Here is a 14080-nt window from a genome sequence, read left to right as displayed (position 1 = left end):
AGAGGTTAAACCCATCATTTTAAAATTGCCCCAACCAGATAAGTACAAACAAAAACCACATAACACTTCAAAAAAAGCAAACCAAAACACAGGAAAATCCTCTTTTCAGCAAATGATAAACAAATGGTTCTGTAGACAAATGAGAGAAGAATGGGAACAGACATTTCACAAAAGGGGAAAATGAATTAGTAGATGTGCAGGGGAATCTCGCCAGCTCCCGGGAAGTCGCATGAATGCAGCCACACACGTATCTGGCAAGCATGGGTGGCACAGTGCTGGGTGGGGGTGGGCCTCAGGCTGGGGTTAGAAATTTTTGAAATCACTTTGGCCAGACATTGGCATTAAAAGGACCATGAGTTTGGACTCAGTCAATGCCAGGTCTTGGCAGGTAGTGATACAAAAACCCTAGATGGTTTTAAATATTATATAGATCTTGCAGTGCTATGGTGAATCAGGAATCATGGAAGTGAGGGCCAAGTACACAATGGGCCATCAATCCGATGGAGCATTTTGGATCATTTAAAGCAAGAGTTGGGCCAGGAGTAGTGGCACATTCCTGTAAGCCCCAGCAAATGGGGAAGCTGAGGCAGAAGCATTGCAAGTTAGAGGCCAGCCTCAGCAACTTAGTGACACCCTGTTTCAAAAAATACAAAGGACTGGGGATGTGGCTGGGGGAGGGTGGGGGAAGCATCCCTGGGTTCAATCCCCAGTACCAAAAATAAATAAATAAAGGAAGAGTTGGAATCAATATACCAAACAGAAAACAGTCATAATGGCAGGTATAAAATACAGCATATAAATATATATTTGCTATACTTTTCAAGATGTACATATTTCCTTCTAGTCTTTTATATATACAATGCTGGGAGGAATCATACTCACTAATGGTCATCTTAAGAAAAATTCAATCTTAAAAATAAACATTCTCCTCTTCCCAGTTTTTTGAAGCTTTGACTTATAAATGTAAAAATTAAAGGTAAAATTTTCCAAATAGTTCTTAAAATAAATAATGTGGTTCAAACTCTATTAGCACCTTTCACCCAACTATTACTGATTCTGAAGTTGCCAAGACCTCAAAAGTCAAAGACTAGGTGCCATCCCTGCTATTTGGTCACAGATTCTTCATTCTGAAACTAAAGCCTGAACTGACACTAGGGAGGTGGCCTGGGTTTCATATGAATAATGAAGAGCTCAAAGTGGCTGTTTTACCCCATTTCTCAGAGTGCTTGGTCAAGCTCAGCCCACCCTGGAAAGGACTACATCACTTGTACATGAATAAGAGCTGCAGACAAATACCACCATTTGAGATTACTGATCCTCCAAATCAAGAAAAGGAAGTTGATAGCAAAATGACATGTGCTCAGTCTTATCTCCTTTCTTCCCTCACTTCCTGTGCTCAGCTTTGGGAGACAAGTGGGAGACAGGCCTGCAATGGCAGAGCTCTGAGCAGGTAGGAGGCACAGATAAACAATAAATGGGAAGCAAACACTGACCTCATATATAAAGTACACTTTGGCCCCCACGTATATTCCCATGCGCACCACAGCACGGACAGCAGCGTTCATACCTGAGAAAGAACAGGAACAATTGTTACTCAAGAGCCTGTGGCCCAATAACAGGCTTGTGCCATTAATTAACTGAGACTACAGGTAAATTGTGCAACCTCTCCTACGTTCCTTTTCCCCTATGTGAGAAGTGAGGGATTAGGGTAAGGATTAAGAGAAACAGGGAACATAAAGCAAGGTCACCCATCCATGGGTACAGTGGGTATGGGAGATATAGCCATAACAGAATCCAGAGCACTTTCAGTTCAGAACATAGGTGCCTGGGCTTGGTGTGAGTTCCCAAGATGCTCCACGTGCGGCAGGACAGAAGAGAAGACAGAGTCTTCTTAGAGTTAGCCACAGTCAAAGAAATCAATACTGAAAAGGGCAACTAGTCTGTAAGTTGAGGAGCTGAAAAACTGGTTATTTCATTACCAGCTATTAGTATAATAAACAATTAGGTGATGGCTTTAAGTGCAATATAAGTCATGCAATTCTATTAGAAGATAAAAACCTGCCTACTGTTAATATTAAACCTAACCAGGATAACTCAAGGACATCTTTCACATTTAAAAGAAACTAATGCAACAAAAGAAACAAAATGCAACGTGGAATCATACAAGTCCACTGGACTCGAATCTGCTTTGCTTTCCCCTTAAGTCCCATTTCTGCAGACTGACAACTGACTGGAATCGCCCCCCACAGGCATGGAACCTGAACAGTCCTGCATCACTGCTCTGGCTAATGAGCTAAGGGCATCAACAAGAGAAATAGAAGGACTGAGGACCAGGTCCAGAAAGATGCCTTCATAAGGGGGGACACCCAAGCGAAATTTCAGTCAAATTGCTACCACTCAACCACTCCCAATCTGCCTCGTCCATGTATTTACATTTTGGAAATAAATGTTAGAACTAGAGATGTCACAGAATATATTGACAATATCTTTTGGTAAGTAAATGCCCCATAAAAATGAGCTGTGGCTCTTCAAAAGTATACTGTAACTCATGAGGAGACTAAACTTGAGTATATTTATATGGCGAATTGGCCCAGAAGATGGTTTAAAAAATCCTCAATTATGCTAAGCCAGTTCTGCAATTCTGGAATAAGTCCATTACCACTTTTGAATGACAATATCCCTTTAGTGAAAAGCCTTGGGATTGTGTCTTAGAAATAAATGTATGTGATATACATCTGATGTCTATGTACATGTGTATATTGAGTACCCTTATTACTTCATATTAAAAGCCAGTTTACTGTAAAGAAATTTTAACAACCTCCTGAATTAACTGGGGCCATCTCTCAAGAATATCAAACTTGTTGGCATGGTGGGTGGCATGCACCTGTAATCCCAGCAGCTCAGGAGGCTGAGGCAGGAGGATGGTGAGTACAAAGCCAGCCTCAGCAACAGTGAGGTGCTAAGCAACTCAATGAGACTCTGTCTCCAAATAAAATTTAAAAAAAGGGCTAGGGATGTGGCTCAGTGCTTGCCTGGCCATGTGTGAGACACTGGGTTGGATTCTCAGCACCACATATAAATAAATGAATAATAACAAAAAGAAAAAGGGTTTTTAAAAAATTTTTAAATACAATGAATTCTTTTATCCTGGTAATTTTCTCTTTCCCCTGTACTCACTCTTGCTCAACACAACAATTCTCTTCTGTGCCATTCAAACCAATACCTCCAATAGCTCCTGCCTATAAAAATGACATATTTTCCTAAACCTTCTCCCTGAATCATTATCCACACCAGAAATTGGCCACAATGACTGAAGCAATTTCTTTTTTGTGTTTTTGCAAATAACTTATCAATACATTCTGTTAACTTAATTACAGATAAAGTAACAGACACATAAGCCTCAGATGCTGTATGGCTATCTTCCTGAATATAGTTCCATACTTCTTTCCTGTACACAATTTTTATACTTTTTATACTCAACATCAGCATAAATGTTTTGTTTTAAACCATTCCAGTGCCATGGTCCCTCATCCCCATGACTCCCGGCCCTGCAAGAAGAAAACTCCTCAGGGGGACTCTGAGGCCTTGCTCTGGGGACTCTTCCTTCCTGCCTGGGGGCTGCAGGAAGTGCCTGTCAGCATCCCCTGTCAACACTCCTCTTTGGAGGCTCTTCCTCAGCCTCCCAGCTCCTGCACCTCCAAGAGGACTCCCTGGCCTCTCCCTCATCTGTCTCTCCTTATCCACTGCAGGGAGAAGCACCTGCCTCTTGGCACTCACATCTGTGGCAGGCATCTTGCCTTACACTTAGGGATAAAAGCAGCAATTTCCAGATCCTTCCAACAGACTGTGTTGTTCTAGGACTTAATGCTACAGACACTAAGAACAGGTGGATTAGCCACCAAAGATATACCTGTGTAGATAGATACTGGGTGGCACCAGGGGATAAACTGTACCACAAGAGCCCTTTTCCAATTTACTCCCCTTTACTCCCCTCTTCTCTGAAGACCACAGTTCCCCAGGGCCTTTCATAAAGGCATGTAAATGAACAATCATGGGATTGAGAAATGTCCAAGGAAAAGAAATAGCAAGAGGACTGAAATTTTTTAAAGCTGGACACAAAAGACAAGGTGAGCCTCCAGGGCCTCCTCCAGGTGCCTCCCCATCCCCCACCTGGGGGAGAAAACTGGTTTCCCTGGAGGCAGCTCTCCTAAGCCTGCAGCAGCCCCAGCAGGTCCTGCTCAAACCCCCTGGGGCAGGTGGTTGGGCCTTTGTTGGCATTTTCTAACAGGCTCCCAGCTGTTGTGGGAACCACATTGCAAGAAGCTCAGCTCTAAGCCCTAGGGGGTTTTTCACTTGCAAGTTACCCTAATGGAGAAAGCCAGCTGGTCTTTTTCACTCCTGCAGCTCAGGAGTTAGGAGCAGCCTGTTTGGGACCAGGCAGGAAGCCTGCTAAGATCCTGCCACCCTCCAGAGGTCCCTGAGAAAGCTGGGCTCTGAGGGGATACATTGATTTGCCCAAGGTAACAAAATCAATAAATGGTGCAGTGGCAATTTAAACCTTCCTTTTTTAAAAAAAAAAAAACTTAAAAGGCTCTCCAGTTTCACCTATTACAAAGACCAAGTGTAGGAATCACCAAAGGAGGCTTCAGAAGGAGGCTTCAGGATAAGAATGCCTTCAGGGGCCAGATTCTCATTTCGCTTAGGGGTGGGGCCTGATAGGATTGAAAGCTCCCTGCTTTGGGGTGTGATCTACACTGCAAAGGGCTGCCTCCCCTGAGCGCTGTAGGTAGAGGCCTGAGGAAGGAAAACCTCAAAGTGTTCTAGGAGGGGTCACAGCAGGGAGCCAAAGTCTGAAGAACAGGAGGCAAGGTGGGAAGAAATAAGCAGGAGACCAATCCTTGCAAATCCATCTGGTTTTACAGCCTTGTGGGTCAACATTCCCGGTTTTCTCATTTTGCTTAGGGCTGTCCTTGGGCTCAGCCACTAGGCCTTTTGGGACAAAGGGCCATTTCAGGGTTCTCTACTCAACACTCAAGCTACCGTTTTTAGAGACAGCCCAGTCCCAGTAGGGTTCATTCATTCTGTTTGGGTTTGGGTAGCCAGACCAGGGACACAATAAAGTTCATCAGCATTTCCGTGGGAAAATGTAATCCTCCTACTGAGCAGGAATCCTGGTATTGGGAAAGTGACCTCTTCATAATTTGCCAAAATCTAATCCTCAGTCCTCAGGGAACACAGAATCCAGGTATGGGAACCATAGACAAAAATAGACCTTGAGACAGCTAGTTAAGTGGAAAATAAGTGATAATTCAATGCAACAGAAAGGCCCAGATTATTATTTTCTTGATATTACACATTTTCATAGGTCAAGTGCAACTAACAGTGATCAGGTGATTTCTTCCCTGAGGTCCAGAGTCTTGCATGTGCCACCAGCAGGGCCTGGCAAGAAAGCACCAGGTCAGTCCTCATTTGTGGGCTACTCTGAGGTGGCCTCACAGTTTCCAAATGCTTGAGACTCTGCTCTGATAAAATCTATATTGTGCATCATTAGAAATGATTCTTTCTGAGGATATGGAAAGGCTAACTACACTGATCCGATCATTATATACCATATACACGCATCAAGATTGCAACACTGTACCCCACAAATTAGTACAACACTGTACCCCACAAATTAGTACAACACTGTACCCCACAAATTGGGCTAATTAAAAATAAAACTTACTAAAAATGAGAAAAATATTGATTTAATAAAATACTTAGGACCCATCCTTATACTTCCTTTCTTATCCAAATAGTGGAATAAATTTCCTCACTTGACCTTTGACAGCATTGAGCCACTTTTCTTGAATATTTCACAGTACTTGCCATCATTCACTCATGAATTTCAGTATTTATAAATTCCTTTTTGAAAAATAAAGTCAGGTTGCTGGCTTCTCTTATAAAAGACAAATTTAAAATATGCCCTATCTTGCTACTAAAGTTCTCCCTAAAGCTTTCTCTTTGGATAACTTAGGCAGGTGGGAATCCCAGGAGGAATCCTGTTGGGATGGTGACTCCCTCATAGTTCAAAGTCATCAAGCCAGGATAGCCTCTCTTTCTGGCCTCCTGGACTGCCCAACCGCTGCTGCTGCACCATGGCTTAAGTCAGGGAGGGGATAACTGCAGACACATCTGTGAGGAGGCTTCATTCATTCCACCATCTACAGAGTCACATGGATTGTAGTCTCCTGCTTGTCAGATACTGCTGGGATTCAACATTGACAAAACAGACCTTGTTGCAGCTTGTTACAGTCAGGGGAGACCAATAAACATGACAGACAAATAAACTATATCCACTGGTAAAAGGGCACAAGTGCTAAGGAGAAAAATAAGCAGATGAGGACAAGAGGCTACCTAGGATGTAGAGGGTGCCAGAGAGGCTGCAAAAGTCAGGCAAGAATTGGAGAAGGCATCCCTGAAAACCTGGTGTTTGAGGAAAGATCTGAAGAAGGTGAAAGTTAGCCAGTGGGCATCTAGAGAAGAACACGCCAGGCCAGCAAAGGCCTAAAAGAGCATGCTGGAAGTGTGCGACCTTCAGGGTCCTCTGCAGAAGTCAGGACCATTACCAGCTGTTCCCCTGCCTTCCTCAAACCTCTCAAATAAAACTCATGGGGATCTTTTAACTACAGGTGGTAACATACCCATGTCTCTCTCACCACACTGTCCAGAGAAACATGTGTCTTGCCCAGATCGGGATGTGCGGTAGGTACCAGCACACGATGGATTTCAAAGACTTGGTGTGCAAATAATTTAAGTATCTTGTTAATACCCAAATCAATAACTATGTTCTGAAATAGTGGGTTAAAGAAAATGTTTTTAGGTGAAATATAATTTCATTATTTTCATTTACTGTGAATAATGTGGCAACCATATCAATTGAAATTACCTATAAAACACCAACTACCTATGCAAGCTTCATTCCCACTGGACAGAGGTGGTCCTGAGTGCTTAATCCCTGATGCATTGTGCACATCTCGCCACACTGATGACACAAAACTCTTCAAAGCGGTGAATGGCCCATTTCAGGAACACCCATGGAATTTTAATTTCCTGTGGGTGGTTTTTCACAATCCCTCGCCCCCAACTTTTTTCTCTGCTATTATGAACACTGCTGTAAAAAAAAAAAAAAAAAAAATACCCTTTAGCCATCCTACCTGTATCAACCTCTGCCCACATACCCCAGACCCACCACCCCCTCAAACCTCCATTAGTGGCTTGATCCTGTTCCTAACAACTCTCTAACCTCAGGCTCTCTCAGGCTCCCTGCCCACTCCCTGCTCCACTCCAGAAAGCCACCTTTATCAGGGGTAGCCAGTAACCTTCACACAGCTTCCAGGTCACACAAGGTAAATCCAAAGACCTCACCTGGTCTACCAGTGGCCAGGACCCGCCCAGGACCATTTCCTCCCACTAGCCCCAGGGCTCCCGCTTCCTGCTGGGGTATGTGAGCAGAGGTTGATGCAGGTAGGATGGCTAAAGGGTATTTTTTTTTTTTTTTTACAGCAGTGTTCATAATAGCAGGGAAAAAAAAAGTTGGGGGAGGGATTGTGAAAAACCACCCACAGGAAATTAAAATTCCATGGATTCTCCTGGAATAGGCCATTCACCGCTTTGAAGAGTTTTGTGTCATCAGTGTGGCGATGTGCACAGCAGCTTTCCTCCTCCATCTGCATAATATTAGCCCAGACCCAAAACCCTGAGAAGGAATGACAACTGACTGAGCTTGAGGTGACTGTATGTCACTCTTTTAGTCATTTTTCTAAACAGGAAACTTGTGGTTGAGTCCCTTATCTATACATTTTTAAACAATGTATGTTAAAAAAAAAAAAAGTCTCAAAATGTGTTCCAGAGGACACCATCCCAGGGAACTCCTGGGATGGTGTCCTCTGGAAAAACCTCAGAGGAGCCTAGTCTCAAGGACCTGAGCACCAGTGGCCTCCAAGTGCGAGGCTCAGGCCTCACCTAACCCCCACACTCAGCACCCACTTCTACTCAGGATCCTCAGGTGGCTGCAGAGGATAATAAGCCCTGGGGAAAACACTGACAGGGGCCCAGAGCCGTCCTGCATTGTTTCTTTGACACTTCCTATTTTGCCTGAGACTCTCATTAATGATAAGAGTTGGGGGAGGAAAGGGAGGCAGGGAGAGAAGACTGAGTGATTTTCAATGTCTTCATGCAGTAAATGCAAAAACAAACAAACAAACAAAAGAACCTAAAACAAAAACCAGGACCCTATCTCACTACTGGTAGATAGCAAAGCCAGGAATCAGGATCTATAAATAAGTCTCTTGAGTTTCAAGTATACTGTGCTGCCATGTTTTGCTTCTTTCTTCTAAACAAGCAGTTACTGTAATTACAAAGAAAGTCCATGATGACAAAGGCACAAAGAATAGAGCACTAGTGAAGAGGAACTGCAGCCTCCCGCAGATATTTTGTAACCCATAAAAATACACCACCAGATAAAGCTTGATTAAAAAAAAAAAAAGTAACTCAAAAAGTGACTCAATCATTTCCTTAACATAGAAGCATCTGTTCTTTATCCATATATGCATTTTAACATCATCACAACGGTAGTGGATGCACAGTTTTATAAACTGATGTTTGCCCTTTAACATGCTGTTAACTTGGTTTTCTAATTTTAATGGCTTCTGACAGCCTCTAAGATTGGTAGCGCTTATTTAAATAGCCCCAATTCTGCCTGCCAGAAGGTCTGAGTTCTCTACCAAAAGCTTTCAGCAACTGGAACCAAGGAGGAAAATATGCATTTTTGTGAAAGACAACAAGATGTCTTCCCTTACGGTCATCTGCATATGGCCCACAAAAAATACCTGAATTCATAGAAAAGGATGCATTTACACAAATCCACCACTCTCCTACAGAATTGGGCTATGCTACAATTCTCAAGCACTGCTTCCTAGGCCCACTAATTTTTGCTAAATTAATCATTACATTTTAAACTAAAATGATCCCATTAAAGAATAGGCACACAGAATTCCAGGATACTGAAGGGCCCCAGAGCTGTGTGAGACAGAATGCCAGTATTCTCAATGTGCATTTTACTAGGCTCATGGGCAAGCTCTGGGCACCAAAGGGACCCAAGCAGTACGCTGATTGGGTGCTCAATAAATGCAGTTGTCTCTTGGTATCTTCCAGAGTTAGGTTCCAAGAACCCCCTCAGATATCAAAAACATCAAAACCTTGAATGTTTCAAGTCCCTCTACAAAATTATGTAATGCAGAATTTTAATATAATCTACACAATCCTCCCATGCACTTTAAATCATGTCCAAATTACTTATGATATTTAATACAATGTAAATATTAAAATTTTTTTAAAAATATTTTTCAATCTGAGGCCGGTTTTATCTGTAAATGCAGAAGGCACAAATTGGAGGACAGACACTGAAAAACCAACTAGCACTCTGGTCAAGTCTGTATGTTCCTGCTCTGAGGATTAAAGAGAACTTTTGAGTCATTCACTTGGAAGACCTCATGACAAAGGAAATGACCTGGAACCCTAATCACCTGCCACTTCCTCAGGGGTGACTCCAGGTGGGGAACAATCAACAAACATCTGAGTATTTGCCACCCGTGCTGGGTGCTGGAAATACAGTCTCGTGAACAGACACAGGTGTACTCAGTCTGGCACCTTTTCACTGCAGCCATAAGGCCAGGCACTAATACTCAGCTCTGCAAACTCTGGAATGCCAGTTCATCTCAGGTTTCAAGTGCGTGTGTGTAAAACGGGAATAAGTTTTCAAGTGCGTGTGTGTAAAACCTGGGGGCAGCAAGCATGCTTCATAACACTAACTCAATGTTGGCTATTCTGTGATAAGACTTATACTATATGTACTGTCCATAAATTCGGCTTTAATGTTCTCCTTGCCTTAGGCAAAAAAGGTGCCTTTACATTCCTTATTGTCCACTACTTAACCAAAGGATGGACTTTGACTCCTGAGCCCTTCTACCCACCCTAAGGATGCATGTTGACTCCTGAGCATCTTTCACCTCCCCTAAGAATGTACTTTGACTCCTGAGCATTCATTCATTCTCAGCCCCACCATACACGAAGCCTTGCAAACACTACAGCCTGTGTCTAAGACCATGGATAATTTTTGGTGTGTGAAACAATATTGTCTGAGGGTAGGTACTAGGTCATGGTAAACCTGTCTATACAGCAGAGCTTAATTTTAGATGAAAGTGAAATCAATTTAATATTGCAGATATACTGTAAAACTTAAGAAGATGAAAAAAATTGCCTTAAAATACTCTTTCTTAACGTGGGGACTAAAAGAGTCAGGAATACAGCTGGGGGACTTTTAGTTTTACTTTATGCTATATAAACTCCATTGGGAATAAAAGTGCTCAGTTACTTTGATATCAAGTGTGATGGTACATCATTTTAGCCACCTTGATTGTCATTACTATAAAAAGGCATTTTCTGTTCCACCAGAAAAAGATGTCCAAAGGCTTACTCTGCATAATTTAGAGAGATGGGTTCCGCTCACATTTGAGCATGACTAGATCACAAGACCTCACTGAGAAAAACCCCCTAAGAACACGGTTTAATGGAGAGTATGGGGGGGGGGGTAAGATTTCAAAGCTTAGTTTAAATCTTGCCAAACTATCTGGAGCCTCATGGCTTTGCCTAAATTACTCATCTTTCTGTGGGGAGAAAAACCCCATACCAAAATTAAGAAATACATATCCTGGGGCTACAGGATTAGACCCAGAGATAGAAATTGTAAAGCTCTTAGTACATAAAATACACACACAAAAAAATAGTTCCTATAACTATCTCAATATGAAATTTTACCGTAATTCCATACCTGATTAGAAAATGACCCTAAAAATGAGACCAAATACTTATCCTTGCTCTCTAGCTATTGTGCAAAAATCTTCTCAGGGAAAAATCAAGTAAATGGTGAAAGCATGGGAATATAATAGTTACCATCTCCAGAATAACCTCCTCTAAGGATTGGTAAACCTGTTACTGCCAAGGCCAAAGCTTCTGAGCATATATCTTGAGGCCAGTTTTCTAAGAAAGCAACGTGGCAACTCTCAAGCAGGTCCAAGAAAACACAAGACTCAGTGGTTTCATGGAGCCTCAGGAAAATGAATAATGGCTTCATCCTCTAGCAAGGGAGACTACGGTTGGTTTCTCCAGTGAGAGCCCAGAGCTGAAAAAGCACCAGGCCATTTTCCATGCCACCTGCTAAACTAAGAGCAGCCATCTCCCACTAATCAAGCACAAAGTTCTCAAACAATTTTCATTTTCTAGGTATCTTTTCTGCTGAAAGGGGAGAGATGGACATGTTAGCATTACATAAGCTACTAAGTATTTACAACCTCTCACAAATGGCAGATTCCGGATAAGCAACAGAAAACTGATTCTGCAAATTGCAGCAGTATCTCATAGGTCTGTACACCAGTCACCAAGTATTTTGGCAAACACTGGGGCAAGTATTTTGACAAACACTTATCAATCAATACAGCATCTTCATCCTAAAGTAATCTTGATGTGCAGCCCTGATGGCTTGGAGACTAGTTCCTCTTCCTGTGGCTATGGCTTCTTCTTCAGCAGCCCAGGATAAGATTCAAAGTCTTCCTAACTTGACCTAGCACGAGGTCTCTAGAAAAAATGCAGATGCTTTTGAAGCCCTTGGACTGGGAAGCCACTCAGGTCACAAGACAGACCTCCAGGCTGCCCTACACAAGCACATCTTTAGGCGTTTATTTAAATAACTCAGGCGATGTTATCTCCTATTTCAGTCTCCTGTTTTTCCAACCCCAGCCTTTGCTATCTCACAACATTTTCCTTCCCTAGGAAAGCAGCACTTCATAAGTAATGTTTACACTGGGGCTCTCCTTACTATAATACCAATACTAGAGCAATCCTTTCTCGGACTGAGGAAGGCGGGCCCCCAAGGTGCCGGTGGTGACTGGTGCAGTGCTAACAGACTTTAAAGCAATCAGGACTGACTCACTGGGAACCCCCATCCCGCAGCGCAGGATTCCTCTGCTGGCGCACCTGACGCTAGGCTCCGGGGATGCTGCCCCTGTGTCCCTCGTGTCCCGGCCAAGGCGCAGGGGCGGCGACGGGCTGGGCATCACGTAGGCTCCCGCAGCGGGCGGGGCGGTGCTCACGACTCCCCAACCTGCCGCCCCCACGCCAGCTCGGCCCGGCCCTGCCTCGCCTCGCCTCGCTCAAGGGCGAAGGGAAGGTCACCCGCAGGGTGGGCAGAAGGCGGGGGTACTGGGCTCATCCTCTGAGCATCCCTCCTCGATGTGTAGCCTCAAAACGGGAGGAATGAGGCATCAGTGCCTTCATACTCATTTAGGAGAAGAGGGCGAAATAAAACCAAAACCCAGCTCAGGGAACATGTGTCCAGCCCGCGTGATCTTGAATGCTCCAAGGGTGTGTTCACCTGAGAGGTGCAGATCCACTTTATAGTGGTTGGTTTACTCTCACTAGGGATTTACATGGACCGGGGAACCCCACCGTCAGGGAACCCCGGCGCCCCACGTGCACCCCGGGCGAAAGGCCTTGTGAGTGTCTGACCACTCTCCATGTCGAAGGGTCCCAGGCTTGGGTCCCTTCCGCCTTGAAACCAGTCTCCGCGTAGGGGTAAAGGGCAGCCCGGAGTCCGCGCCCCGAGTGCTGGTGACGTCCCGGAGTCCCCGCTTCCTGGTCTTTCCCGTCCAGGGGAGGCTGGCAGGGAGGGCCTAGTGACCCATTTTTGTTTTCACTTTTGTCATAAGCCGGAAGACAGGAGGTCAGAGCAGAGAAACCTTTTTTAAAATCTCCCGGCGGAAACGTCGGGCGCAGCGGGTTAGCAGAGGCAGCACAGAGGAGGGACCCCCTGCGCGGCTTAGCAGAGGCAGCACAGAGGAGGGACCCCCTGCGCGACCCCCGCCACGTCCCGCAATGCAGCAGAGGAGACTACGCCAGCGCCGCGCGGGGGGCGCGAGTCGGCAGGAGGCGCGGTGGGGGGGGGGGAGCTGTTTTTCCTACAATTGGGGGGCTGGGAAGATCCCCAAAGGGTGGGTACTGTGGCATCCGGGGAGTCGTGCGGTACTCAAGCTCTGGCAGGGATGCCTGGCTCCATTCTATGACTCAAATACAGAACGACCTCCAAGGGTGGTTCCACCCCATTGCCAGTATTGCTAAAATAGACCTGGAGGTGGAAAATTAAATTATCTTCCCGATGAAGAATCCTACCGCCATATTCTCCGTCCTCCGCACCCCGCCCTGCAACGAAGTCCCATCCGCGTCTCCCGTCGCCCCCAGAAACCCCAGATGGCCCTAGGTAACAGGGCTTCTCCCCGCCCTACACCATCGCTTCTCCGCGGTTCTCCCCTGTCACTTTCCCCATCTCTTTTCCCGGGCACTCCAGCCCCCATCCCTTCTCCTCGGTTCCCTCCCCATCCATTCTCCCCAGCCATCCTCCAGCAACGTTTCTCAAGTTCTTCCCATCCCCCTCCCCCCCGTTCCAGTAACCCCTTCCGCCGCCCTCCTCTCCCGCCCGGGTTCGGGAAGGGGCGGGCGCGCACCTTGGGCATCCCCGCCGCTGGTTAGCACACCGATGGCTTTGCCGGACCCGGAGAGGTGCTCCAGGTACCTCGGGAAGGACCCCCTGGGGGTCGGTGGGACATTGCTGGCCATGGCGAGGAGGCCGGAGACCGCCGGTTCGCTGGGTGCGCAGCAAGCAGTGAGGACCTGGCCCACGCTCGCGGGCCTCGGAACCGCCGCCCCGCCCGCACCGGGCAGGAACCGCCTCCGCCCGCCCGAGGGCCAATGGGCTTTGGTGGGCGGGGCCGGCGCGCGGGCGGGGCTTGCGGGCGCGCTGCCATCTGGGCGTGGGGTAGGAGGAGCACGGCAGGTGGGGGTCTGCAGCGCCCCCGGATTTTGTAGGTCGGGGGAGGTGCAGCCGCGGCGGGGAGGGCTTAAGAGGAGCATCCCGGGGTGGGGATGCCGCAGGTGGGCGGAGCGCAGCAGGTGGGCGAGAATTTCGCCAGCCGAACGTCGCCGCGTTGGG

The 14080-nt window shown here is 45.9% G+C and overlaps 1 protein-coding gene across 3 annotated transcripts in view; it reads right to left on the bottom strand.

The window, feature by feature from the left end:
* Pfkp (phosphofructokinase, platelet) overlaps nt 1-13793 on the bottom strand; it is a 57081-nt gene extending 43288 nt beyond the window's left edge. Inside the window, exons 1-2 of one of the 3 annotated variants that reach the window (XM_071619881.1) lie at nt 13596-13793; nt 1494-1567 (exon numbers count right to left, since the gene is read on the bottom strand). In XM_071619881.1, coding sequence (XP_071475982.1) covers nt 1494-1567; nt 13596-13707 — 186 coding nt within the window. In that variant the 5' untranslated portion in view covers nt 13708-13793. The remainder of the gene's footprint in view (nt 1-1493; nt 1568-13595) is intronic. The other 2 variants (XM_071619879.1, XM_071619880.1) reach the window with 2 other exon arrangements.
* Nucleotides 13794-14080: the final 287 nt, after the last annotated feature.

Source organism: Marmota flaviventris, chromosome 12, assembly GCF_047511675.1.
Source record: "Marmota flaviventris isolate mMarFla1 chromosome 12, mMarFla1.hap1, whole genome shotgun sequence".
Classification (NCBI taxonomy): Eukaryota; Metazoa; Chordata; class Mammalia; order Rodentia; family Sciuridae; genus Marmota; species Marmota flaviventris.
Note: the sequence above shows the minus strand (reverse complement) of the source record. Positions and strands in the feature narration are given on the sequence as shown.